The sequence below is a fragment of the Hippocampus zosterae genome, chromosome 2 (assembly GCF_025434085.1).
Source record: "Hippocampus zosterae strain Florida chromosome 2, ASM2543408v3, whole genome shotgun sequence".
Lineage (NCBI taxonomy): Eukaryota > Metazoa > Chordata > Actinopteri > Syngnathiformes > Syngnathidae > Hippocampus > Hippocampus zosterae.
The window spans coordinates 16,756,823-16,783,307 of record NC_067452.1 but is presented as its reverse complement, the minus strand read 5'-3'; the positions used below and the strand labels follow the sequence as shown (position 1 = coordinate 16,783,307).

The 26,485-nt window shown below is 46.1% G+C and overlaps 2 protein-coding genes across 3 annotated transcripts; both read right to left on the bottom strand.

Annotated features, from left to right (window-relative positions):
* Positions 1–3,182, bottom strand: LOC127595414 (ADP-ribosylation factor-like protein 4C). 2 transcript variants are annotated; one of them, XM_052056872.1, is made up of 2 exons: positions 1,966–3,182; positions 1–746 (listed from the first exon to the last, which is right to left on the bottom strand). In XM_052056872.1, the coding sequence occupies exon 1, from the start codon at positions 2,612–2,614 to the stop codon at positions 2,030–2,032; it is 585 nt and encodes a 194-aa protein (XP_051912832.1). In that variant the 5' UTR covers positions 2,615–3,182; the 3' UTR covers positions 1–746; positions 1,966–2,029. The 2 variants fall into 2 exon arrangements, with proteins under 2 accessions (XP_051912832.1, XP_051912831.1); XM_052056871.1 differs by having other exon boundaries at positions 1,338–3,181.
* Positions 3,183–4,236: 1,054 nt separating this feature from the next.
* On the bottom strand, positions 4,237–18,597 carry LOC127595413 (SH3 domain-binding protein 4-A-like). The gene is made up of 5 exons (XM_052056870.1): positions 18,409–18,597; positions 11,366–11,528; positions 8,813–11,112; positions 6,321–6,509; positions 4,237–5,415 (listed from the first exon to the last, which is right to left on the bottom strand). The coding sequence occupies exons 2-5, from the start codon at positions 11,499–11,501 to the stop codon at positions 5,191–5,193; spliced, it is 2,850 nt and encodes a 949-aa protein (XP_051912830.1). The 5' UTR covers positions 11,502–11,528; positions 18,409–18,597; the 3' UTR covers positions 4,237–5,190.
* Between the last annotated feature and the right edge of the window lie 7,888 nt (positions 18,598–26,485).

Genomic DNA, 26,485 nt, shown 5'->3' with positions numbered 1-26,485 from the left:
TAGGTCCATTAATTGTGTTTTTATTGTTCATATGCTGTTGTTAAAAAGAGCAGTGTGTATTAAGCTGATTGTTTTTAAAGCAGTTACTTGAGCACCATAATTCGATATGTTCTCATATTGAACCTTGACACATAGCAGAGAGTGGAGCAAAGCATTTTAACTTCTTTATTCACCATTGTGAAGAGAAATGTTGTTAGTTACCCAGTTTTGACAGCCTTGGTGTAAAACTTTGCTCAAGCTGCAATGATGAACAGAAGACAAAAATGTGTTTGGTACAACATCTTCAGCCATCGTGCATCTTTTGCTTGCATGCAGCATCTTCTGCTACTTGGTGGTTACACTGAGAAGAGATGAGGTGGAATTTGACAACAGTTCCTCCAGCAAATGTGCAAAAGTCTCACTGTTTCAAAGTATGGCACTTCAAAACCAGCTTTCGTAATATGCTACAATAACAGTCATTCAAGTAGCAAGTTCAAAGGCATTCGGGTCCGTTTCCATTTACTCCTTTTGGGGATTCCACATGAGTGATTGTTTTGTTTAAAGGCTTCGTGACCTTGACATCATCTTGTCTTCCTGGACTCCAGGTGCGGGGATGGTCCGTTCTGACATCCACGATGGATGACAAGGTGGTGATGTCACCACAGGGACAGAAACTTGCAGTCATCATTCATCTTGTAGATATCAGGTGGCTATGATCGCCCGTGCATATGTATGTCATTTCAATGGGAGATCGTGAAATGGGTTCCCTGCAAACAAAACATTTTTCAATTGATTTGCACTGCTGAAAAATGTAAAATACCACCACCTGATGTAATGTTCACATCCACATTTGCTTTAAATGTAATAATGCTACAAATATTTGTTGTAAATAATCATGGACTTAATAGCTGTATTTTCTCTCATATTCAGTTTGTATATGCGGCTAAAGAAAAGAAAAAAAATCACATTCAGCTTTATTGCTCAAAAATGTCATTGTGTCTAACAGCCTCTTATGTAGTTACGGTATATATACACATACACGCTGTGTGCTTCTGTAACACCACTTTTAAGGATGATCTTATTTTTAATGAACATTTTAACCAGTCTGCAGAATATCAATCACTAAAGTTATATGTAGTTTAGAAAATGTAGTCTGGTGCAGTCGAGGTTGCCTCAACTTGGATAAGCTTTCCCTTCTCGCAATAATGAACACTCAAAAGCAAACTTGATCAATTTATAAATGGCTAATTTTTATGCAGACATTTTACTATTATTGTTCGGAAGGAGGTTGCCCCAATAAATCCTTCAAATTTACATTTTTTAAACAACAACAAGAAAAAAAGAGTGAATCACAATACCTCTTGTCTGTCCCTATGGCGGGAGATGCTGAAGGATATGTGTTTGAATGCTATGCTTAATTGAGTTCTGACTCGGAGAAGCCCATGAGCCACCCCAAAATTTGGGTATGAAATGGAACATCAGTTTAAAATTCCTCTCTTCTTTTGTAAATGTTAAGATGTCACTGACACTGAAAGAGTCAGCATTAAAGCACTATGGATGGTCTAATGCTGATGTCATGGCAGGGAGTTTACCAAGTATGCACAGAATATCCCCTTGAAAGACGGATTTGCATTGAGCTGATTTTAGCAAGATTAAATATCGAAAATGTGCCACGTGCTTAAATGCAAAAATATGCTTTTCACGAATGGGTTGTTTCGTTGGGCAAAAAGGAGATACGTGGTAAAGGGGATTATTCTTTTTAAGATGTTTAAATGATGGGGAAAAACGTTTTTGTAGTTTATGCTCATGACTTCTCTGAAAAGCCTAGTGAGCCACCTCAAATTTGGGCGTGAAAGGCAAATTCAGAAATGGACACTTCTCGTTTGAATGATAAGTGTTCAGCACTGAACATCCTCGCTCTGAATGATCACGTGCATTTACCCGAAACGGTCTCTAATGTACTGTATATTCGAAATGATCACAGACAGAGACTCGCAATGTGTCCCATGTTGTCATTCATGTAAGATGAAAATGATCGCTTCCGCTTCTCTCATTGCCTCTTCTTCTTCTGCTTGAGTGATTTCCTCCTCTTGACGATCATTTCGTGCAACTTGTCCATGCCCTCGTGCAGCCCCTCGCCGATGATAGCGCAGGCGGCCTGGACGTGGTACGGCGTGGACGGGCTCAGGTCGGACAGGGCCAGCTGCCGCTCGATGTCCGCCACGTCCAGGGCTCGCGGCAGGTCCTGCTTGTTGGCGATGACCAACAGCGGAGTTCCGTGGTTCTCGGAGAAGCGAGTGATCTTGTGTAGCTCGGCCCGGGCCTCCTCCAGCCTCTCGACGTCCACAGAATCCACCACGTACACGATACCGTCCGTGCAGCGGCTGTAGGGCTTCCACAGGGGCCGCAGCTTCTCTTGGCCACCGACGTCCCAGAAGTGGCAGCTGATGCCCCTGGAGGTGCCTGCACCGCCCAGCCGGATCCTCTCTGTGTTGAAGCCGATGGTGGGCACCGTGTTGACGAACTCGTTGAACCGGAGCCGGTAAAGCACGGTGGTTTTACCCGCAGAGTCCAAGCCTAGCATAACAATGTGCAGGGACTGGAAGGCTGCCAGGTTGGAGAAACTAGTCCCCATCGTGCAAGACCAGCGCCTGCATGCGCGGCATCAAGTCGGGGATGGAAGGATGCTTCAAAAAGGGCAGCGGCTCGGGAGGGTGTCGCAGAGGCACTCCAGCTGCCTAAATCAACATTTCATCTTCTCAACCTCCTTAACCTCCGCATCCCTGCATATTCTCGGGGTGGTGCCACGAGCACTCGTGACAACCCGTGGAAATGTCACAATCACGTCCCCTCGTGCATCTGCAATGTCGCGGTGCTGAGTTTGCTAACCCACCCGAGTGCGTTCCGCGCGTAGGAAAAACAAGCCATGTAGCGACTAGAATGTTTGTGGCAGAATGGATGAGAACTGATATCCGGTTTTGGGAGGGAAAAAATACAAAAGAAAAAAAACAGTGGGCGGTTTCGCATGGTATTTGACAATATAAAGTCAATCGCTTTTATTCTGAAACCTCGCGTGAACTATTTCCTGTGCGCACAAACCCTGGACCAGACTAAGCCTCAGCATCCTTGCAAAGCAGTAAGTTTTTTTTTAAATCAGATAATAATACCATACTTTTTCTTTGTCTTTTGGGCGTCATTTTTATTTATTCGAATTGCCCCACGGGCATAAATAAAGTTTTCTGAATCTGAAACTGAATTATTTCTGTTCATTTTTGAAATTATGACGTTTGCGGTTTGTTTTAATCCATGCGGTCTTGGACCATTCTTCGCCACTAGATGACAGCAAAGTTTCGTCACATGAGAACGTGGCACTCGTATCGGAATGTTTTCTGATTTGTAGTTCAGGGAATAAAATTCACATCCAGCCACCGACTGATCCCATCAAAAAGACAGATAAACAAAGCCAGTGGCACGTAGATATACTTATGCAATGAAAACAGAAGTTGAGAGTCAACACAATCGGGGTGAAACTGGTGGAAGTTGTAAATAAAAAACAATGTCAATAATTTCAAGCCCCTCATACATCAACGTACAGCCGCGTATAATAGGGATGGAGGGGGACTCAATGATGAGATTCAAGTTTTCTTTCATCACACGAACTGAGTTTGCTCATTGAAAATTCAAATGTAGTCCAGTGGTTAGCGTGTCGACTTCACAATGCAGGGGTCGATTCCAGCTCCGGCCTCCCTATGTGGAGTTTGCTTGTTCTCCCCGAGCCTGCGTGGGTTTTCCGGTACTCCGGTTTCCTCCCACATTCGAAAAACATGCATGGCAGGCTGATTGAGCACACTTTTTGTCCCTAGGTGTGAGTGTGGGCGTGGACGGTTGTTCGTCTCTGTGTGCTATGCGATTGGCTGGCAACCGGTTCAGGGTTACTTCCCGAAGACAGCTGGGATAGGCTCCAGCACCCCCCGCGACCCTTGTGAGGATAAAGCGGTTCGGAAAATGAATGAATGAAATTCAAATGTTTATTTTTACTTGTTATACTGGATGCGAAAATCTGTAGGAAATATTTGAATTCGTATTCCTAAAACTGATTCTATAAAAATATACAGAATTGAATTTTCATTGAGGATTTAAAAATCTGTACAATTCAAATTCAACAATACAAATTCAATGTATGTATTTCAAATTCAGATTTTCAACGTAATTTTTTTTCAAGTTTCATGATAACAATGCAAGTATAAATCATTCAGATTCAGTTTCTGGGGGCACTGTTGGACTCCACAATTTATTTGTATTGAACTTGGAAATGTCTCGCTGAGATAAAAAAAAAAATCAAAGGAGTCCTGGCAAAGTGGCAGCAATAAACACAAACTACAGTTATATATTCAGCACAGAATTTTACAAAAACATACTGAAAAACAAATGCATGTTGTTGAATTTGTCTCAAAAACGCAGTTTGGATTTAAAAGCAACAGCAGTTTGTTGACATACTAACACCAAATATATTCATGCCATGCAGTACACAATAGGAAACCATTTTTTGGGGCTTGGCGTAGAGATGTGATTTGGTTTCTGCTGAATGCTTAGCCTTAGCTACTCTAGTGGGATACAGGACCAGAGGCTACCCTAAAAGCCAAAACTATTTATCAACTTTAACTGAAAGTTGGAATGTAGTAGTGTCGCAAAAGTCACGTTATGCTTCCCTTTTTCCGATTTCATATCAGTTTTTTTGGGGGTGGGGGGGCAGATGTGAGGCCATCAATGAGTCAAGCAATTTTTTTTCGCCATACCAACACACGTTTGTACATGACATGGCACAAAATACGATACCTGAGGCCACCGAGACTTGTGGAAAAAAATACAAATTTAAGAACAAAGTATACCTTATTAAAATAAATATTGTAGGGGACAGAAAAATATCTTGCATCTATTTTACAACACGACTCCAATGTGAACTGTCGAGCCCCGGGCAAGGAAACAATGTGCTGACCAAAAAGATGTCAAATGCTGCTGGCCTCACATGTGTCAGAACGATATCTGAAACCAAATTGGAAAAAAAAGGATGTGTGTCGTGACTTTTGGGACACTTTGTTTATTGCTTGATGGATTGGTTTGAGCGTGTTTGACAACTTTTAGTTGAATAATTTCAAAATGGTCCTTGCATTCTTGCATTTTTCTGTTTGTGTCAGTAGTAATCACGGTAACTCAGACAGCAAAGTCGCCATAGCCGGTGGGACAGAAGGCTGCACTTTGGAGGATGTCGAGGCAGTTGACCAGGATGAGCGTGCCAGTCAGGTGCTTCCATCTCTTGGTGATGGGGTTTCTCATCTTGTCCAAACCCATGTGGAGCTCCTGGATGACATCGCGATAGCTGTCCCCAACGTGTGCTGCCCACGTCAAAAGGAAGTCATAGGCTGGTTTCCACATGGACTGATGGGATGCAGGGTAAGGTTTAGTTTCAATATCAATGTTTTGGGGAATAATTTACATGTTAAACAGAGGAAACCTTGCTCAATCATCAAAAACAGATTGTGACTATTCTTGTGTGAACTATGCAATTCAAGAGAGAGTAATGCCATTGTAAGATAAACTATTCACCATGATGTCGCACTGACCTCTGGGTGGCAAAAGATGGAGCTCAAACACAACACTCTTTTTTCATGGTGAGATTAGCCATAGTCAATGTCTTTCCTTCAACCCAGAAGTACTAATCTGGCGCCTATTGTTTACAAACATTATGAAATTTGCAATTTTCGATCAGCAGCAATGATTTTGAGGAGCCAAACATGTTTGTATTTTTTCCCCCCCAGATAACCCACAATACCTGGCACTACCCTTCCATATAAGACTATCCATGGAGCAGACAAGCTCTGTCGTGGAGCACCTCTCTGGCCACCTTTCATAACACTTGTTTGAATATACTGTACATGACAGTGATGTGCTCTTGATGTAGAATAAGACTAAACCGGACCAATTCTCGAGTCTGTCACACATTGTGATGTGTAATGATGTGATGTGTGTTTGCGGAGGAAAGCGCATACTTTTACCCAATTGTTTTCCATTGAATTGCCCTTACTTCCCATAAATGTCAATTCATTCACACAATTCCCCAAGAAAGTTTTAAATTTGGAATATTTCTCAAAATATTAAAGGTAACTCCTCAATAAGTTTTCCAGAAATATTATACACCTTTGTGACCCTACTTACCACTGCATCTTTTGAAGTCCTTTCTTGCCAGCGGTGTAAATAATTTCCACTCCATTGTGTTATAAATTGGCCAAAATGCAGCTTTCAATTTCCGACCAAAATGACAATCACCAGCAGGGTGTTCTCACCTCACTGTCCAGCACTCCGCTTTTATCACGATGCGGTGCCTCGTAGTCCTCCATCTGCTGTCTGGACACCCGGGCCAGTTTTACTGCAAGTTCCCTCCAACGGGATGCCACCTCCACTGCCGTGGTCAGCAGGACACAGTCCAGTACCAATCTGGCGACAAGACCCTGGCAGTCCATCTTGAGCAAAGCCTGATGGGGTAGCAGGTAGGGTTAAGGAAACGAAAACTCAAGACTCCTAACTTGGGATTCAAGATTGTGGAAATAAAGTAGTCGTTTAACATACAGAATGGGACTTTGCTAATATTTTTGGATGGAGCGGATGACTAATACATAACTCAACATTCCTGCTTTTGCTCTTCAATGAAGCAATTTATTGTTCCATAAGATATTAAAAACTTGATGAAGTTATACTTTAAAAATACATCTGATTTTCATGCATGTGTAGCTATGACCAACCAAAATGTTTATATGTATGCTTATAGCTTTCCATAAGGTTTTCCTCACTATCTCCTACAATTCCCAATATAGCATCCCATGAAAATTTACAGGAAACTTAGCAGAAACGTTCCATCAATTTGCAACGCTAATCCTGACACCCACACGGTCTGTTTTCACTCGACTGAAAAACATTCAGAGATCCCTTTCATTGATCTCAGCTAAGGATAACAGCCCGGCCCGGCCGGCACGCTCTACTCTCCGTCACCGCCTGGCAGAGCAGAGTGGCAGCCTTCTAGCGTGCGGCCCTTCATCGACTAATTTAAGCTGCACAAAGGCTTGATTCTAAACATATCTTGACAAACAAACACACACACACACACACACACACACACACACACACACACACACACACACGCACACACACACACACACACACACGCACACACACATAGTCGGCTTCGGCCTGTGGCACGAGCACAATGGTCTTATATGCAATGAAGCAACTTTGCTTTGGACAGTCAATTCATTTAAACGAGGACAAGATGGCCATGTGAAACTGAAGCGGTTTCAAAACAAAGTTCAAGAGGTCCGAAGAGGCAGAACCTGAATCTGATATAGACAACCGAATTGGTCGAGGTTTCCACCCATCATCCTCCACTGACATATAAAGACTAGTTACTAGATGATGGCGGTCAGAAGTGGTCAGCTAATCAAAGGAACTTTCCAGCAGTCTGTGGAGGTGTTGACGCATCATCTTAAGTCACACTGAGGACAATTCTGGATGGTCCAGCTCCATTTATTGTCGAGCGTCTGATGCTGATGTCCATCCAATGTTTTAAAATGTTTTTTCGTGCATGGTTCTGCTTGTAAACTCTAATCTGTTGTAACCCAGTCTGGTGCTTGAAGAGATCTGCCGAGTAAGTGTCGGATGCCCCTCCAGGCCGTCTGCTCACATTTCACATGGGAGCAGTTGTTCCGAGGAAGGAAAACAGATCATGTTTTCTATGATTTTGCAGTCGTGAGTGTGGTGAGTGGATGAAGAAATAGGCTGTTCCTTGTGTTCAAAATGATGAGGGTAGAGTGGACAGAATGTGTGAGTTGCTAAATGATGAAACCGATCACGACATGATATGATGGGGTGCGTCCGCGCTCTTTGTTTTCTTTCGGTATCAGTTATCGCCTCCCACAGCTTCTCATGGCAGCATCCCCCATTTGGCAACCGAATTCCAGCCCAAAGCTGCCAACGCATTTTAATCCGGCTTCACTTGTGAGCACCAAAAAAGAATTAGAGACTTATTTATTAGTCAAGGATTTTCTTTCAGGGTCTGAGAATTTTTGATTTAGCAATAACTATGTAAGACCGGTGATGGTTCCTGACTTTGAGTGTCACCGCACGCCAAATTTACTGGGAGACACACATCCCAGACCCAGAATGCTTTCCAGCCGTTCTGAGAACAGGAGCCTTTCAGTTGCAGTCCAAAGTGGAGTCATTTCTAAATGTTCAACATTGTATGTTAACTTTAATATTAACCTAGATATTCAATTAATTCTTTTGAAAACCCAACAAACAATATATTTACAAGGACTGTCTCCTTCAAAATCAAAGGAAGGCTGGACACTGTACCTTCTCTGCCACAGCCTTTCCAAGCTGACATTTCCATTGCTTTTTATGGAGGGTACGGATGCAGGATGGGGGGGGGGGGGTATCAGTTTACAACATAGTATCAGAAATGTATTAGAGGCAGAAGGCAGAGAGCTGTGACGAGAGTGAAGATACCACACATCTTCCTTCATATATATATATATGCTTAAAGGAGGATACTTATTGATTGTGCAAATACACACTTATACACACATACAACATTCCAATGTCCCGCTTTGATGAATTATGCCACTGATGTACAGACAATGCATTGTAAAAGTATGCCGTGTTTCAAGTTGAATGTCTTCCTTCTAGAAGGTTGGTGATTACGTGGAAGTTCTGTGCATTTTGGAAAGTGGTTTCACAATCAACTGATGGACCCACTTGTTGCTAAGACGATACGTTTACTCACCATCATCAGCTCCCGCTGAAACGACTTCCTCACTTGGTTTTCCACATTGGTGCACTCCTCTTTGAGTTTCTCCAGAACACATGCTACCTTCTCTGGCTCATTGTGCAGCTCGGTCCGACAGAAGTAATGAAGTGACAAGTTCCCATAGCCCAGTGCATCAGCAAACGCCCTCCAGTTTCCCACATTCTCCATCAGGACTGTCCTCACAGTGGCATAGATATATGTAAGAAATTTGCAAGGTTTGAGAATTTGCTCCAGCAGCATCATTGTTGTGAGGTCCGGCCCACACCAATGAATAGGCTTGACCTTTCCCAAAACCAAAACGTTCTTGGCGTGAACAAGCCCCATCTTCCCCCGATAATATCCAATGTACCACTCTTTTGTGCGCAACTGGCCCCTTAGCTTAATTTTTTCCTCACTAAGCAGGGCGATCACATCGCCCTTCTTGTACTCCAGTAAGTAGTTGCTCTTGTGCTGCCGTATTACAGTTTTAATCAGCTTGCCAAATTTGAGGCTGGTAATGCAGCGATCCTGAAATTTGGGGTATTTAGAAGTGACAGCCAGTGGTGACAGGCTGATCTTGTCCATCTCTCTTTTTTTCAAAAACCTCCTCTGGCCTGTCGGCTTTATTCCAGACTGCGGCGGCGGATGTGGCGTTTGGATGCAGAACTGGGTGATTATGCAGTCCAGTGTGTCCTTGACTTGGATCCTGAGAGTGAAGTCTGAGATGGCGTTGGGTTCATGTGATGACACCATATAGATGAGCTGGCTGACCTTGCCTCGTTTAAGTTGGAATCCCCGGATGACCCCAGCCCCGTCACAGGCTTTTACCTGATAGTTGGTTACGTTGGGGTACAACCCTACCTGGAGGTCTTGGGGAAACCCCAGGGGAAAATGTTGCTTCCCCCACAAGTGGAGGGTGACTGGAGGGCTGGAGCAAGCTAAGCGACCAACCTCACGCACCACCAAGCTCTTCGGGGCGCAGTCATGACCAAACATGGCCACGACTGTCTTAAAGGAAGGATGGATGTGCTTGGGTCCATAAACACCAAGTGTTACCATTCTCTGCACGTGATCCCACACGGTCATGCAGTGACTGATGTACAGGGACTGAACCACAATCGCCACATACATGCACGGCTCAGGACTGTCCAGGCGTACTTGGACCATGTCATTATAAATGTAACAACCCGGAATGGGCTTGTAAGGCCCATCTTTGCAGTCACTCCTAACACAAAGTATCTTGGCAAAGTGCCCACCGTCCTCCTTTAACGTGACAGATACTTTAATCTCCAAAGTGATAAAAGACCTGATCTCCATGTTGCTAAGTTTGATCTCCACCACCGGGCTGACAGTGGAGCAACGGTCATTGTTGAGTTCCAAGGGAAGATCCAGTAAGGCGCTCATGGATACCTGCTGCTGGTCACCCTGACAAATGTGACCTTCAGGAATGTGCATGGTAATATGGGTGTCAGGCAGCTCAACAACACCTCCGCTGCTCCCCAACCGGCACACAATGCTGGTCTCAATCGGTTGGGTCTGACCCCAACCTGGATTCTGGCCCAGCGATTGCAGGTCATGGTACGACCTGGCCAGCTTTCGGTGGCTGAGCCATGCTGTTCGGAAGTCCTCACGGCTCTGAAATTCCTCTGGCAAAGGTGCCTTCAGGTCCGTGAAGAAGCAAGAGGAAGGTATGTTTGGATTAGATTGTCCTTGTAGAACCGAAAGTTGGGAGAGACTCTGTGACCGTTTACTCTTTGAAAAAGTATTATCTCTGTAGAGGTGTTGCATTGCTTGGTTGGGATGACTGCTATTATTGGTGTCAAAGTTGCAGTTGCTTGGACGCGCAAGAGTGTCTAAAAGAATCAGATCAGCAGAGCTAGTGACACATGCTTCTCTGTAATTCCAATCTAATGGATGGATGATGGCGTTATCAGAAAATGGATGCTTGTTGTCAGTTGGCGAGGGTTTAAAAGTCGCCCCTGTCCACTCTCCAAACGCTTCAAAGTCCTTCAGCATCGCTTCTTCCTCTCCAAGATTGTCACTCATTCCACTGTCACTGAGCGAACCACTCCTGAAGTTGAGCGCTGTGACATAAGCAGCAGGGATGTATCCCATCTCTCTGTTGTTGTGTGCGTACCACCACTCGCCGCCTGATGTGTCCAGAACAAAGAGTCGATCTCCTTTGGAGAATTTCAGCGTGCTTAAACTTCTGGGCAAATAATCCTTGATGGCGATCACTTCCTGTGCAGCCCCATAGGAGACAGATGTGTCCCGTCTTAAGGAACTGGGAGAAGGCACTGAAAGCAAAAGAGATCAACAATAGTCAAATAAACAACAAACATAAATGCACTTCAATCAGTGAAGCAATGTACACTTTGTATACTGTTTGGTTAGGTTATTCCTTGATATCTAACTTTAGTATATCGCAAGATTCCCTTAGAGGAATACATGATGCCATATGTGCCAATCATCAAGACAACATGACTCAGCGGTTCAAAACAATTACCGGTACATGAGAGCAAATGAAATATTTGTATGAATGAATCATACCTGAAGAGAACATTTCATCGACTTGTGGGAGGCCAGCTGTAGTCCCCTCGCCGAGATCCACGAGCATCCCCTCGGACTTGCAGCGAGGGAGGACGTGATTGCTGCTCGTTGTGCTGATGATTCGATGGGCAGCCATGGCCAAACCTCATTCAATGCTTCTCATCTGAAGAGGAATGAAAAGATGTTTTTTGGACTGGAGCATTCAATTCTGAAAACAGCTCTAAACAAAGAAATTGTATTACAATGAATGATTATCTAGAGATAAAATGAAAACTTTAGCTACCTAGTTAGCACACGCTTGAAAATCGGAAGTGAAATGTTGCTGATGTCAGCCATGACGAGGATCCCAAGGTCAAATGTTTATTAAATATTTATATCATCAATGTTATCTGTGGGTGGCACGGTGGGTGGCTAGTTCTGTCACGATCTGCCCGAAGCGATAATGATCGCTCCGTGCAGAACGAGGAAAATAAAGAATTGGATCCCCGGAAAACAGACAACGAAAGGATTTTCTCAAAGCAAAGAGTGTCTTTAATGACAAAAACAGAAAGAGCCCGACAGGGAAAAAACGGAAACACAAAACGCTGGTCAAATAAGGACCAGGGAAGAAATAAGGAAACAACTGAAAACGCTCGCTGAAAAACAAAGTGCGAGGAACTACTGATTAGGCAATATCGAAGTATTCAATTTAGTGACTAACGCTAATGGCAAGAGTAAAGGCCGCAAGGCAAGAAGGCAACGAGTAATCTACAAATAGAGGAATTAGCACGAGAGATCAATGGCACGGTGAGGAATTCTCCGGCAGCGAGATGACTGTCGGAGTCTCTTAATAAAAGAGGGTAATCAGCCCGAAATTGCGGACAGGTGCGCGGATGGCGGGGGAGAAAACCCGCCACCTGCTGGCGGACACGCGACGTGACAGTACCCCCCCCTCAATGGACGCCTCCCGGCGGACTACCCGGCTTGGATGGATGTGCAGCGTGGAAGTCGCGCAAAAGGGACGGATCAAGGATCCAGGAGCGAGGCACCCACTGCCGCTCCTCAGGCCCGTAGCCCTCCCAGTCGACCAGATACTGGAACCCCTTTCCCCTGCGCCGAGAGTCCAGGATGGCACGAACCGTGTACACCGGGTCACCGTCGACGACCCGCGGAGGTGGCGGCGGCGTGGGAGGAGGAGCCAAGTCACTGGGAGACACGGGTTTGAGAAGGGAGACGTGGAAGACGGGGTGAACCTTCATGGTGGGCGGTAGCCGGAGCCTGACTGCAGCTGGACTGATGACGGCCTCGACCTCGAACGGTCCAGTAAATCGGGGTCCCAGTTTCGCAGACGTGCCGGCCAGCCGAAGATCCCTCGTCGCCAACCACACCTTCTGTCCTACCACGTATGAAGGAGCCGGGCGCCGGCGACGATCCGCGATCCGCTGGTTCCTGGCCGCCGTGCGGGACAACGCAGCCCGGGCCTCCTTCCACACGCGATGGGCCCGCTTGAGGTGGTGCTGCACAGAGGGGACCTCCACCTGCCCCTCCTGGGACGGGAACAGCGGCGGCTGGTACCCGTAGGCGGCCATGAAGGGGGACCTACCGGTGGCAGAAGAGACGAGGGTGTTGTGCGCGTACTCCACCCAGGGTAAGTGGTCGACCCAGGACGAGGGACGGTGAAGGCACACACAGCGGAGGGCCGCCCCCAGATCCTGGTTGGCACGCTCGGCTTGTCCATTGGACTGGGGGTGGTACCCCGAGGTCAGACTGGCAGTGGCCCCGAGGGACCGGCAGAACTGCTTCCAGACGCGGGATACGAACTGGGGCCCCCGGTCCGAGACAATGTCCAGTGGAATGCCGTGGAGACGGAAGACGTGTTCGACAAGGAGGTCGGCGGTCTCCAGCGCCGACGGCAACCTGGACAAAGGAACAAAATGAGCCGCCTTGGAGAAGCGGTCCACGATCGTGAGTACGACAGTTCGACCCCGGGAAGGCGGGAGACCCGTGACAAAGTCCAGGGCGATGTGGGACCACGGGCGAGGAGGAATGGGCAACGGCTGGAGCAGTCCCGCCGGCGGCTGATGGGACGACTTGCCGCAGGCGCAGGAGGTGCAGGCCTTGATGAACTCCGTCACGTCGTTGCGGAGCTCCGGCCACCAGAAACGCTGGGCGACGAGTTGCACAGTCCGGTTCACCCCGGGATGACACGCCACCTTGGACCCATGTCCCCACTGCAGAACTTCAGATCGTAAGGAGGGAGGTACGAATAGCCTCCCTGCTGGGCACTCCGTCGGCACCTGAACCCCCTCCAGGGCTGCCTGGACCCGCTGCTCAACCTCCCACTGGACGGCCCCCACGACGCACCGGGTCGGGAGGATGGTCTCCGGGGATCGATCCCTCCCCGCAGGCTCGTGGAGACGGGAGAGGGCGTCGGGCTTGGTGTTCTTAGACCCGGGAGAGTAGGTGAGGATGAAGTCGAACCTGGTGAGGAAGAGGGCCCACCGGGCCTGACGGGCGTTCAGTCTTTTGGCGGAGCGAAGGTAGGCGAGGTTCTTATGATCTGTGTAGACCGTGAAGGGTTCCTTTGCCCCCTCGAGCCAGTGCCGCCACTCCTGCAAGGCGGTCACAACTGCCAACAGTTCACGGTTGCCCACGTCGTAATTGGACTCGGCGGCACTGAGTCGACGGGAGAAGAAGGCGCAGGGGTGCAACTTCTGGTCGACCGGAGAGCGCTGGGACAGCACAGCCCCCACCCCCGAATCCGAGGCGTCCACCTCCACGATAAAGGGGAGATCAGGATCAGGGTGCTGTAGTACGGGGGGACTGGTGAACGCCGCCTTCAGGTTTGCGAACGCCGCATCCGCGGTCGGATCCCACTTAAATGGGGTTTTAATGGACGTAAGGCGGGTTAAGGGGAGCGCCTTCTGACTATAACCGCGGATGAAGCGTCGGTAGAAGTTGGCGAACCCCAGAAAGCGCTGCAGTTCCTTGCGATTGGTTGGAACCGGCCAGTTAGTGACGGCACGCGTCTTAATGGGGTCCGCCCTTAACCTGCCCTGTTCAATAATGAACCCTAGGAAGGAGATGACGGGGACATGGAATTCACACTTTTCTGCCTTGACGAAGAGCCGGTTCTCCAGTAGACGTTGTAGCACCAGCCTAACGTGTTGCTGGTGCTCGTGTAATGACCGGGAAAAAATTAAAATATCGTCAAGGTAAACGAAACAAAAGATGTTAATCATGTCCCTTAGCACATCATTGATTAGGTTTTGGAAAACGGCAGGGGCGTTGGTGAGCCCAAAAGGCATAACCAAGTATTCAAAATGACCCAGAGGGGTCTTAAAAGCCGTCTTCCACTCGTCACCCTCCCGGATGCGAACCAAGTGGTAAGCGCTGCGCAAGTCTAATTTGGAGAAAATGGTGGCTGACTGTAATGGGGCGAAGGCGGAGTCCAGCAAGGGTAGCGGGTATCTATTCTTAATAGTTATCTCGTTTAAACCCCGATAATCTACGCAGGGTCGCAGGGTCTTGTCTTTTTTCCCTACGAAGAAAAAACCCGCCCCTAACGGTGAACGCGATGGTCTAATAAGACCTGCGGCGAGCGAGCTGTTGATGTACTCCGTCAATGCCTCGCGCTCGGGTTGGGACACCTGATACAGCCGCGAGGTCGGCAACGGAGCGCCCGCCTGCAGGTCTATAGCACAATCGTAGGGGCGGTGTGGAGGCAAAGAGTGGGCACGATCCTCGCTGAACACCTCCTTTAGATCCCGATAGCAATCCGGCACTCCGTCAAGGCAGATCTCCTCGGGGGGTGTGACACGTTCATGCCTCCCGACGGCCGATTGCAGACAGTGCTGGTAACAGTACTGGCTCCAGCTGTCTATCGCTGGGCGCGCCCAGGAAATCACGGGATTGTGTGTCTTGAGCCAGGGTAACCCGAGAACGATCGGAGCGTTGCGAGACCGCATTAAGTAAAAACGACGATGTTCGACATGGTTGCCGGACAGTAGAAGTTTCAACGGCTCCGTCCTATGCGTAACTACCGCCAGGAGACGCCCATCAAGATCACAAACCCGCTTCCTATCTATCAGCTTCTCCACGGAACAACCCAGCTCGGAAGCGAGATCGGTGTCCATTATGCAGTCATCTGCCCCCGAGTCTACCAGAGCCCGAACCCGCCACGACCGGGACCCCCCTAATATCTCCCCCTCGAGTTCGAGTCTGTTGGGGTGACCAGGCCGCGAGTCGACTCGCCTAGACTCGAAGGGAGGCGCGCGCGGTCGTGACTCACAGTACTCCTGGTGGGCAGGGGGTGACGGCCCCGGATGGCTGGTTGCGGCGTGAGGAGATGGTGGAACGCCGTCAGTCGTCGCTCGATCGCTGAAACGACGCTTTCCTTCCTCCGCACCAGCGTCCCTGCCTCCCAGCTGCACCTGTTCCTCCGTGGGTGTTCGTCGGAACTGGGGCCGCTCACCCCCACGCTCCCGGCTTCGCTCCCTCAGGCGATTGTCCATGAGGAGGGAGAGGTCGATTAATTCCTCCAGGTTGGTGCTGTGGTCGCGGGTCGCCAGCTCGTCCTTGAGTTGAGGGTTTAGTCCACGGCGAAATAGGCCACACAGCGCCCGATCATCGTATCCACTCTGGGCGGCCAGGATCCGGAACTCGATGGAGTAGTCCGCTACCGATCGCACTCCCTGGTGGATGGCGAGTAACCGGCCCTCTGCCTCTCTGCCCCGCACGGGATGATGGAACACCCGGCGGAACGCAGCCACGAAGTCGGGGAACGAAGTACGGAGATTCGGCTTGGCGTCACTTGTCGCAATCGCCCACGATGCTGCCGGACCTGTTAACAGACTCATGACATAAGCCACCTTGGCGGCGTCATTAGCATAGGCAGACGGCTGTTGATCAAAAATGAGAGAGCACTGGTGGAGGAAGTGTCCACACTGCCCGTGCTCGCCCCCGTAGCGAGGGGGGTGTGGAAGCGATGGCTCCCTCGTCATAATGGGATATGAGGGGGGCGCTTCGGGAATGATAGAACGAACCCCGGGGGGAGATGGTCTCCGCTCTTCCACCCGGACCAACCGAGGTTCTAAATCATCGGACCGATGAGCCAGCATGGAGACCGCGCCACGGAGTTCCCTAATGGCTTGGCCCTGCTGACTCATCTGTTGCTCTTGTCGGGAAAGAGCGGACAAAATTCTTTCGATGTCTGCGGGATCCATGGTGGCCGGAGAATTCTGTCACGATCTGCCCGAAGCGATAATGATCGCTCCGTGCAGAACGAGGAAAATAAAGAATTGGATCCCCGGAAAACAGACAACGAAAGGATTTTCTCAAAGCAAAGAGTGTCTTTAATGACAAAAACAGAAAGAGCCCGACAGGGAAAAAACGGAAACACAAAACGCTGGTCAAATAAGGACCAGGGAAGAAATAAGGAAACAACTGAAAACGCTCGCTGAAAAACAAAGTGCGAGGAACTACTGATTAGGCAATATCGAAGTATTCAATTTAGTGACTAACGCTAATGGCAAGAGTAAAGGCCGCAAGGCAAGAAGGCAACGAGTAATCTACAAATAGAGGAATTAGCACGAGAGATCAATGGCACGGTGAGGAATTCTCCGGCAGCGAGATGACTGTCGGAGTCTCTTAATAAAAGAGGGTAATCAGCCCGAAATTGCGGACAGGTGCGCGGATGGCGGGGGAGAAAACCCGCCACCTGCTGGCGGACACGCGACGTGACAAGTTCGCACATCGTTTTGATTTCGGGCTCCAGCTCTCCTGTGAGGAGTTTGTTTTTTGTTCTCCCCATGCCTGTGTGGTTTTCTCTGGGTACTCCGGTGTCCGCCCACATTCAAAAAAACATGCACAGTAGGTTGATTGAATTCTCTAAATCATAGGTGTCAAACTCAGGTCCTGGAGGGCCGCTGTCCTGCATCTTTTCCAAGTCTCCCTGTTTTCCAACACACCTGATTCAAATGATCAGATCATCAGCAAGCTCTGCGGAAGCCTGACATTGAACCTGTTCATTTGAATCAGGTGTACTGCAACAGGGAGACTTGGAAAACATGCATGACAGTGGCCATCCAGGACCTGAGTTTGACACCTATGCTCTAAATTGTCCCTAGGTGTGAATGTGAGCGTGAATGGTTGTTTTTCTATGTTGCCCTGCGATGAGCTGGCAGCCAATTGAGGGTGTAGCCCACCTAATCCACGAAGGCAGCTGGGATAGGTTCCAGCACACTCACGACCCTCGCGAGGATAAGTGGTTCAGATAACGGATGGATGGATATTAGTTGTGTTTTTGTGCACATTTTTCCAACTCATAGTCCTGAGTTTTGAGATCGACACAATATGTGTCAAAATTATATGATCATTTTTAATCAATTTAGCTTTGCTAAGGGACTATGTTTTTTATTTGTTAAATTGATTTCAAAGAAAAGTTGACATGTTTACAAGAAAGTGTTAAATTTGAATGAAAGGAAGTGTAGAACAGAGTAAATATACTTTTGGACTCTTTAAAAAGAAAATATTTACCTTTCACATTTAAATAACCCATTGAGAAATACTTAATTCTGAATTTTCCACTTTTACACACACACACACACACACACACACACACACACACACACACACACACACACACACACACACACACACACACACACAAGAGCGTGTCAAATAAAGGATTTCCAGATTAGCTGGTGACCTTACTGGCAGGGCTAAAACACGGCCACTAATTTACTGTGGCATGAATACAAGATTCCTCAATTCAAAGTATTTCGAGTGAATTAAGGTGGAAATCTGACACAGCACTTCACACCTGCTTTGCATTTTATTCATTATTTTATAATCATTCTGTAATCATTGACATTTTACAAGTATCTTTTTTTTATCATGTTCAGAGTCACCTCACATTCATCATATTTTGCATTGTGTGGACCTGTTAGCAAAAACAAAAATACACGTATTTGAGTGAAATGATATCATTACAAGTGTGTGCGTGTGCTGGTGGGGGTGGGGTGGGGGATACCATTAAAATAAATTTGAAGCTGTGAACTGACCACTTGCTGCTTGAAAACCGGTCCACTGTGACAAAAGTCCACAATAATCCACAGTCATTGTCAGTGCTCATTTCAGTTTCTTTTCTTTCTTCTATGTTGCCACGTTTTAATATTCTAATAACAAGGTTGATGGCTCAAATTAAATCCCTCCTCCCGGTCCAGAAATCCCAATCCACCAGACTGAAGGAGGTTGCTTCTGCTGCTGAACGTGTGAGATGTGGGTGTGGTGACGTCAGAGCAGGGGTGGAGCCACGGGCACGCGACCGCTCAGGTTGCCGCTAAATGCGACTATCAATGGACTGATAGGATAGGTTTCAAAGAGTAAATGGTCCAATTCTTAGCTGGTCTTTTATTTTAATTTTATTTGAAGATATACCGCTACAATATGTTTTTACATGATTTCAAGTAAGAAGGCCCACTTCACGTCATAGGAGTCAAAGTCGGACCTGCTTAAAAGATACAAATTCCCTGGCAGCCCATTCCCATCATCATAATTAGATTTCTTCTTTTGTGTTTCCAGGTCAGAGCTACTCTTTGAGGCAGTTTGATGCTGCACTGACACAGAGCTCACTTCACTTCAGACCTCTATGTCAAAATTATAATAACTCGATCTTTTTTTTTTTATCATAAAAATAGCCGTAGGCAGTGCCGAACTTTATAAAAACATACAGTAATACATAATACTGATCTCCGGTGGCATCTTTACTACTTTAGATCTGTGAGTAATTTGTCCAAATAACACGTGCACACACGTGTACTAACAGTAGTATAGATTTGTGAGAAAAAAATAATTGAAACTGACTGAATTGGAGGCTGCGGTCCAGTGTCATTGATAAGTAAATAAAGAAGAGTTAAATACTTTAGGCATTATATTCTTATGCTTTAATACATTGTGGGTTGTTTTTTTGTTGTTGTCGAGGAACGGAAGATGATCATGAGCAGGCTGCTCTTAGTGGGCCTTTCAGTTCCCGTCTGTCCAATTAGTACATCCTGGAAGGAGGAATTAAAATGTGGGCCATCAGGTGGGAGTGTGTGCAGGTTAGACACCCTGATCCAGGAGTTTCTAATCCGGGGTGAGAGTGGGGGCTGCAAAGGATTATGGGATTAGGGCGGGGAATATGCCACATGAGAAATCTACATCCTCTATTGCCATGGTGACAAAAAAATATCTCCAAGAGATTTCATTAGGCGACAACAAAGCACGTCAGCACAATTGGATGAAGTGATTTTAGGTCTTTTTCTGAGCCAATCATCTCTTTGATATCTGGTAATCAATCAAAACAACTTGACAGGTTTTGGCTTTACTGAGAGTCATTTATATTTCATTCATATACTTAAAGTTGACTTTTGAAATTTAAACTCCTCGAACAATTTCAGGACTTTCTGCTGGTAATCCCAAGAAAATAGAGTTGCAACTGATGGTCCCTAATCCGTTTTGACTCTTACAGGAACCATCATGTGCCAAGTCAAGTCAAATCAAGTGTATTCATAAAGCCTTTAATCACAAAAGAGTCTCAAAGGGCTTATCAGGGCCCTCTATGAAATCACCAACATCCCCTGGTGGAGTCTCTCCATTCCAGGAAGGAAAAACTCAGAGAAAACCCATTCATAATTGTAGGTGCCAGCTCTGTGTCACACACTGAACATGTATAGATGTTAATTGGATTGAAGGTGTTTTCTAATAAATCACTTGGTAAACGGGATGCTTGTCACGTGGTGTGGGTGTGGTACATCAGCACAGGTGGTAAAATCAGCTGTTTACTTGGCGGAGGTGTTCTTTCTTTTGAACTGTCAGAGGGTGAATGAGGAAGGCCTACTTTTTGCTAACCATACATATACACGCGTGGAGGCATGATAATCACACACACAATTCATCGCTTTGGAACACAATTCAAACCCACGAGTAAAACATACTGGACTTTTTATTATTATGTGGCTCTTTGGACGGATGAGCGTTCTACACACTTGGACAAGTGACACGCCTGGCAAGGTAAAGCATCCCTGCACTCGGCCTCTTTGGTGACCACAAGTGCCTTTTGAGAGTTGCCTACAAAAACCTTAAGAACTGGTCACAGATGGAGGAACCCCTCTTCCAGGATGATCAGGTTACAATGGATGCCAAGCGGGCAATATTAAACACGTAAGATAGTGCTGCACAACTTTAGTTACAACAGCATATGAGCCCATTTAATGAAGTGAAGCTCCGCCTCAGAACTTGTTTCAGTCAGCCAGTGCAGAATCCACAGCAACACTTAACTCATCTTCACCTAGTCCCCTCAGAGACTCAGTTCGGCCTGCTGGCTGAATTTGGGAGTAAGTACTTCTCACTACTGGTGGATACCTGCTGCTGATTAGGCATTTCCCAGCCTGATGACATGCATATTGCCATGACAACTACAACACCAGACAGCCGAGTAACCTCGATGAATGACACTTTCATTATCCATTCATCCATATTCTAATCCGCATTACCTCATGAAGGTCGCAGTTGTGTTTGAGCCTTTCCCAGCTGTCCTCGGGAAGCAGGTGGGGTACACCCTGAACTGGTTGCCAGCCAATTACAGGGCACATATAGACAAACAACAATAAGACAGAGGGACAATTTAGAGCTTTCAATCAATCTACCATGCATTTATTTTAGAATGTGGGACGAAACCAGAGAAAACGCAAGGCACAGAGAGAACATGCAAACTCCTCACAGGAAACCAAGGGTCGGAATCGAACCCACAACCTCTGCAATGTGAGGTGAACGTGCTAACCAGTCATACACTTTGTCCCTTCTTTTATTTCTCTTGGAAAGAAATGTGTGTGGCAAAGAGACAATGACCTTGAGATGAATGCACAGCAACTGTCAACCTTCCGTAGGAGGGTGGGGTGTGATGTTTTTTGTGTGGTGGGAGGGGACCCAGTGCCAGAGCCACGACAACCATCTTCACGGATGTGCATGTGTTTCTAAATACACTTGTATTCGCTGCTGTCAGACATTAGCTGGTGAGTTTTGGTCACATTGTGCATACTTTTGATAGGTTGCTGCATAGCTGCTGCACCCATGCCACATACAAATTGTGAGGAAACGATTGATATTCAACAGAGTGTGGAATGAACATTTAATATTAAATTGATGTGATGCTGATTATTCAAATTTAAAGTTAATTACCGTGTTTCCTACCTATTAGCACTACAAACTTAGTAATGAGTGAATTACAACAAGAGTAATGTCGAAATAACAAAAATGAACATTTTTGTTTGTTTGTTTTTTGGTGCAGGTTGCTGTGGAAATGGGAGCTTTCCCAACTCCTCCCCCCTTGGACGCGACCCACCATCCGGCGTCAATGACCAAAACTGTGGCCGGTATGTGAATGAAAGTTCCTGAAAGAGACATTTTCAGTCGGTTGAGATCTTTTATTTAAAGACCAACAGCTTTTGTTATCGGTAACTGAACACCTTCACTGGGTTCTCATCTCCTGCTGCACTCCTGCTTCTTCTTCTCACCTGGCAGAATTTTAACATTTCATTTATTTGGAAATATACCAAGAGGTCACACGTACTCTACTTCATATAAGAAAAAAATAAACTTTTTGTCATACACTGTGTTGAAATAACGATGACATCACTACTAAAGCTGAGTAGGAGGGAGTGTCTTCATTTATCAGCCTTATATCAGAGTAGAGTCTGTGAAGGAGCAACTCCCTCGTTCAGCGTCTGTTGCCGTGACGATAAGAACAGCCAGCAGGTTGCGGTTTCAATTCTTGGCCTCGTCCTTCCTGTGTAGATTTTAGACTTTTCCTCCACAAAGTGACTTAATCAATTACCGTATTTCGTTTCGACTCTCATTAAATATTCAGTGGTGCCTTGATTTAAGGGTTTAATTTACATTCCGTTCCCCAAAACGCTCGGATCTCAAAGAGCTGCCTCAGTTCAATTATTGGAAATTCTGTTTCAGTGCCGCACTTGTATCGTATTGCACTTAATAAAAACATAGTTATAAATCTAATGTAAAAAATGTCTTGAAAGGCGCTTATAAATAAAATGTATTATTATTATAACGTTTTCGCATCATGATTTCATGCTATAAAGCCCAACGCCTTCGCGCTTCATCTGGAGTGCATGTCGGGGCCACCAGGGGACAGTATAATACATTCATTCATTCATTCATCTTCCGAGCCGCTTGATCCTCACTAGGGTCGCGGGGGGTGCTGGAGCCTATCCCAGCTGTCTCCGGGCAGTAGGCGGGGGACACCCTGAATCGGTTGCCAACCAATCGCAGTAGTATAATACACATTACACTAAATAAAGAACGGTTTCACAACTGTGATTCGGTATCTGCAGAAATTTTACACGGTTTACTCAGAGGATAAAAAAATATAACGTAAATAATTTTAGAAATAAATAAACAGACTGATACCAATTTTGTTAGCTGATATAATTGCTTTGCGTAAGCATTAAGCGATCAAACTTGGTAGTTTGAAAAAATTACACATGTAATTGTCTTTTTTAAATTGTTAAATTGTTAAATTTCAACGTGGAATGGCAATAAATGGCTGGAATAAAAAACCTGGCATCTTCTTTGAAAAAAATCTGCTCATCGGGATGAAGTTCAATGCCACCATTTAGTGCCTGTAACTTTTTTTTTTTTTTTTTGCTTACATCCCAGGACAAAAAAAAAAAAAGCTCTCTGAGGCTCATGTCTCGAAAAAAGTACAAGTCAAGTCATTCATAGAGGAAGTTGAGGTACCACTGTATTCGTATAGGTACATAATTAATTTTTGTGTCTACTTTTTGGGACATTTGTGTTGGTGATGTGTCTTTTTTTTTCTCCGGGGATCTGTTTAGAAGAATTGCTGCTCTAGAAAATACCTCGGGCTGCAAAGTTTCTCCTTAACTGAGAGGAAGAACTGGGAGTCAGACCAGGAATGATTCACCAATTTTATACTTCAATTTGTGGTTTTTTTTTTTCTTTTCAAGACTTCAATGTGGAAGGCGGAATCATTGGGGCCTTGATTGGAGGTGAGAGTTTAACAGTAAGGGCTCTATTTTCACAGCTGTATCCTTATTCTCATGTCAAGGCAAGTCGTTTGTCAATTTGGCAGACCAGTCTCTGTCAAGATGGCCGTTCCATCGCAGTGAGGGTGTGTCTATGGTGTAGTAACAATTTGATGACAAAGAGTCAATCTTAATTTACTCCAATGCCCACTTCGCACCGTACATGTGCTTCTGTTATGTTGAAACTATGAGTGCACCTAATTTAAACTGAACGAAAGGAGACACTTTGATTGGTCGTGATTGAAGTCGGCTTTGACCACTCCCATAGCATCACAGTCCTTATTCTTGCATAGCCGCTATCTTGCAGAGTTACGTCACATGCCAGACAGGATTTATGATTTTGTTAATTAAACTTTTGTTTTTGCTAATGGAAGTAAAATGCATGGATTTCAGTATTGTACTGTATGGTTGTGTCTTTCCTCTTGTAGGTGTCATCTGTGCGACACTAATCCTCATCTGTCTGATGGCATTCGTGCTGTGGCGCCGCTCCAGACATAAGGGCTCTTATGTCACCCATGAGATTGACTACCAGGATGATGATGACGATGATGGTGATGAAGATAATGATGATGACTCAGGATGGTCTGACACTGAACTCCAACATGAAGTACCTCTTGAAATAAGTGTGAAGGACTAGAGCAGGAAAGTATGAACATTAACACGAAGATGGTGAAAGTACAGTGCCAGTTAAATATTTAGACACACTATCTCATTCAACAGTATTGTGGTTTTTATTCTCCAAATATGACTACACTTTGAAGATTTGGGAGAAAGAATCAATTTTTGCAGGATTCAATGGGTATAAAAGTCTACACACTCTTGTTCAAATGGGAGATGCTGCGGAAGCTCCTCGGCTTGTCCTGTATGGCAGGATTGTTTAATTAGAGTTAATCAGAGGGATTTAAATGTTGACTGTTGTGTGCCGACAAGTTCCAGTTTTTTAAATATGTGCCCACTTGTGGAATTACATGATTTTAGTTGTCTATTTTTTACATCATCTCTCCAAAAGATTTTTTTGTGAATGAATCTATGCAGTTACAGGTCACATTCATGGTGAAAATGGATTTCTCTTCGCCTTATTCTTCTATATCACAAAAATAGGAGTGTGGACACTTTAATAGGAGTGTGGAGTCATTTCATATCTATCATGGATAGATATTTTAGTCACTTTGTAAATAAAATACCTCTCATTTTTACATTCACATATTCTCTAATAGATGAGGTAATAAATATGTGACAGTCAGGCGCCAATACTACCAATTTTGAGATATCATAATTTTGTAATTTTGAATTTGTACCGTTTTAATTTTTTAATATACAGTAATTAAAATGAACATGGGAACAACACCGCCTTGTGGCTAAGATATATCAATGTATCCAGGTGTCAGACGGACAGACTGAAACCACTCTCAAGGAAGGAAACCCGGGATATAATTTAGACATTTCCCAGAACTTCTTACAATGTGTTTCACAAGTAACTGAGACAATAACATTACTGCATAGTTTCAATATTTTTTTCTGGATGCTAGGGAGTGGTGAGAGCTGGGGTTAGGGTGGTGGGAGAAGTGCTCAGGGGGGGGAAATAAAGTAGTACTATTTCACATCAAATCATTCATGCCCTCTTATTACCGTTTTCTGTTCATACTTTCTCTGTTTCCAGTACAAATTCAGCCAGACATCAGACGATAACACACAATTATTTACGATTATATCTATATCTATATCTATATCTATATCTATATCTATATCTATATCTATATATATATATATATATATATATATATAATAAGAGGGGGTATATATATATATATAATACTTTAAATTGATGTGATTTATGAGCATCCACACACACACACACTTTCTCCAGCTGGTCATCTGAGCTGCCGGGAGGTCTTCCAAACGCCATCTCTGCCGGTGTCCGAATTTCCCGGCCCAACATCAGCAGAGCAGGAGTACAGCTCCTGGAACTTTGGACCGCTGAACGATAAGCCATCAGTACCAGCGGAATGTGCTGGTCCCAATCACGTTGGTGTTTGGAGGTGAGGATGGCGAGCTGCTGCTGCATGGTGCGGTTAAATCGTTCCACAAGACCATCGCACTGCGGATGCAAAGGTGTGGTGCATGTTTTCTGCATGTCCAGGCGTTTACAAAGAGCAGCAAAGACTTTGGACTCGAAATTTCTACCTTGGTCACTGTGGAGGATATCTGCAGTCCCAAACCGACAGAACATGCCCTCCAGCAGCGCATCCGCCACTGTCTCCGCCTCTTGGTCTGGCAGTGCGTATGCCTCGGGCCACTTAGTAAAATAGTCCATCGCACATAGCACGTAACGGTTCCCTATGTCCGTCACGGGGAAAGGGCCCATAATGTCCATAGCAACCCTCTCCATGGGCGCCCCAAGCCTCTGTTGCTGAAGCGGTGCGTGCGATTGGTCTTGAGGTCCCTTGTAGGCCGCACACTCGTCACAGCGCCGGCAGAAGTCCTCTACGTCCCGTCGATGCTGACCCCAATAGAACCCTTGGCGCAGCCGTCGGAGGGTCTTGGTGCTGCCAAAGTGTCCTGAGCCGGTGCTCCCATGGCATGCTCTCAGCACCATCTCTTTAAGAGCTCCGGGCACTACCACCTGCCATCTCTCCTCCCCGGTGGCTGGTTCCTTCCAGGCAAGCTGCAACATGCCGTCCTTCATGCGTAACACAGCAAACTTGCTCCAAAACCCTTTGGTGGCAGCGGAGAGTCCCATTACTCCTTCCCAGGGTGGCCTCCTGCCACTCTGGACCCACTGTCGCACAGGGTTGAGATCACGGTCCTCTTCCTGCTTGGCAGCCCACTCTGTAGTGTCCACAGCCTCCAAGGTGCAGCATGACGGTCCAACAGCAGTCACTTCCCCACGCAGCTCCAACTCCCTGGCATCCCGCCGGTCGCAGTAGCTGCAGCCACGAACAGAACATGGCCGCCGGGAAAGGGCGTCAGCGTTGGCGTGTTGAGCCCCAGCCCGATGTACCACAGTGAAGTGGAACGCCTGCAGCTCCTCCAG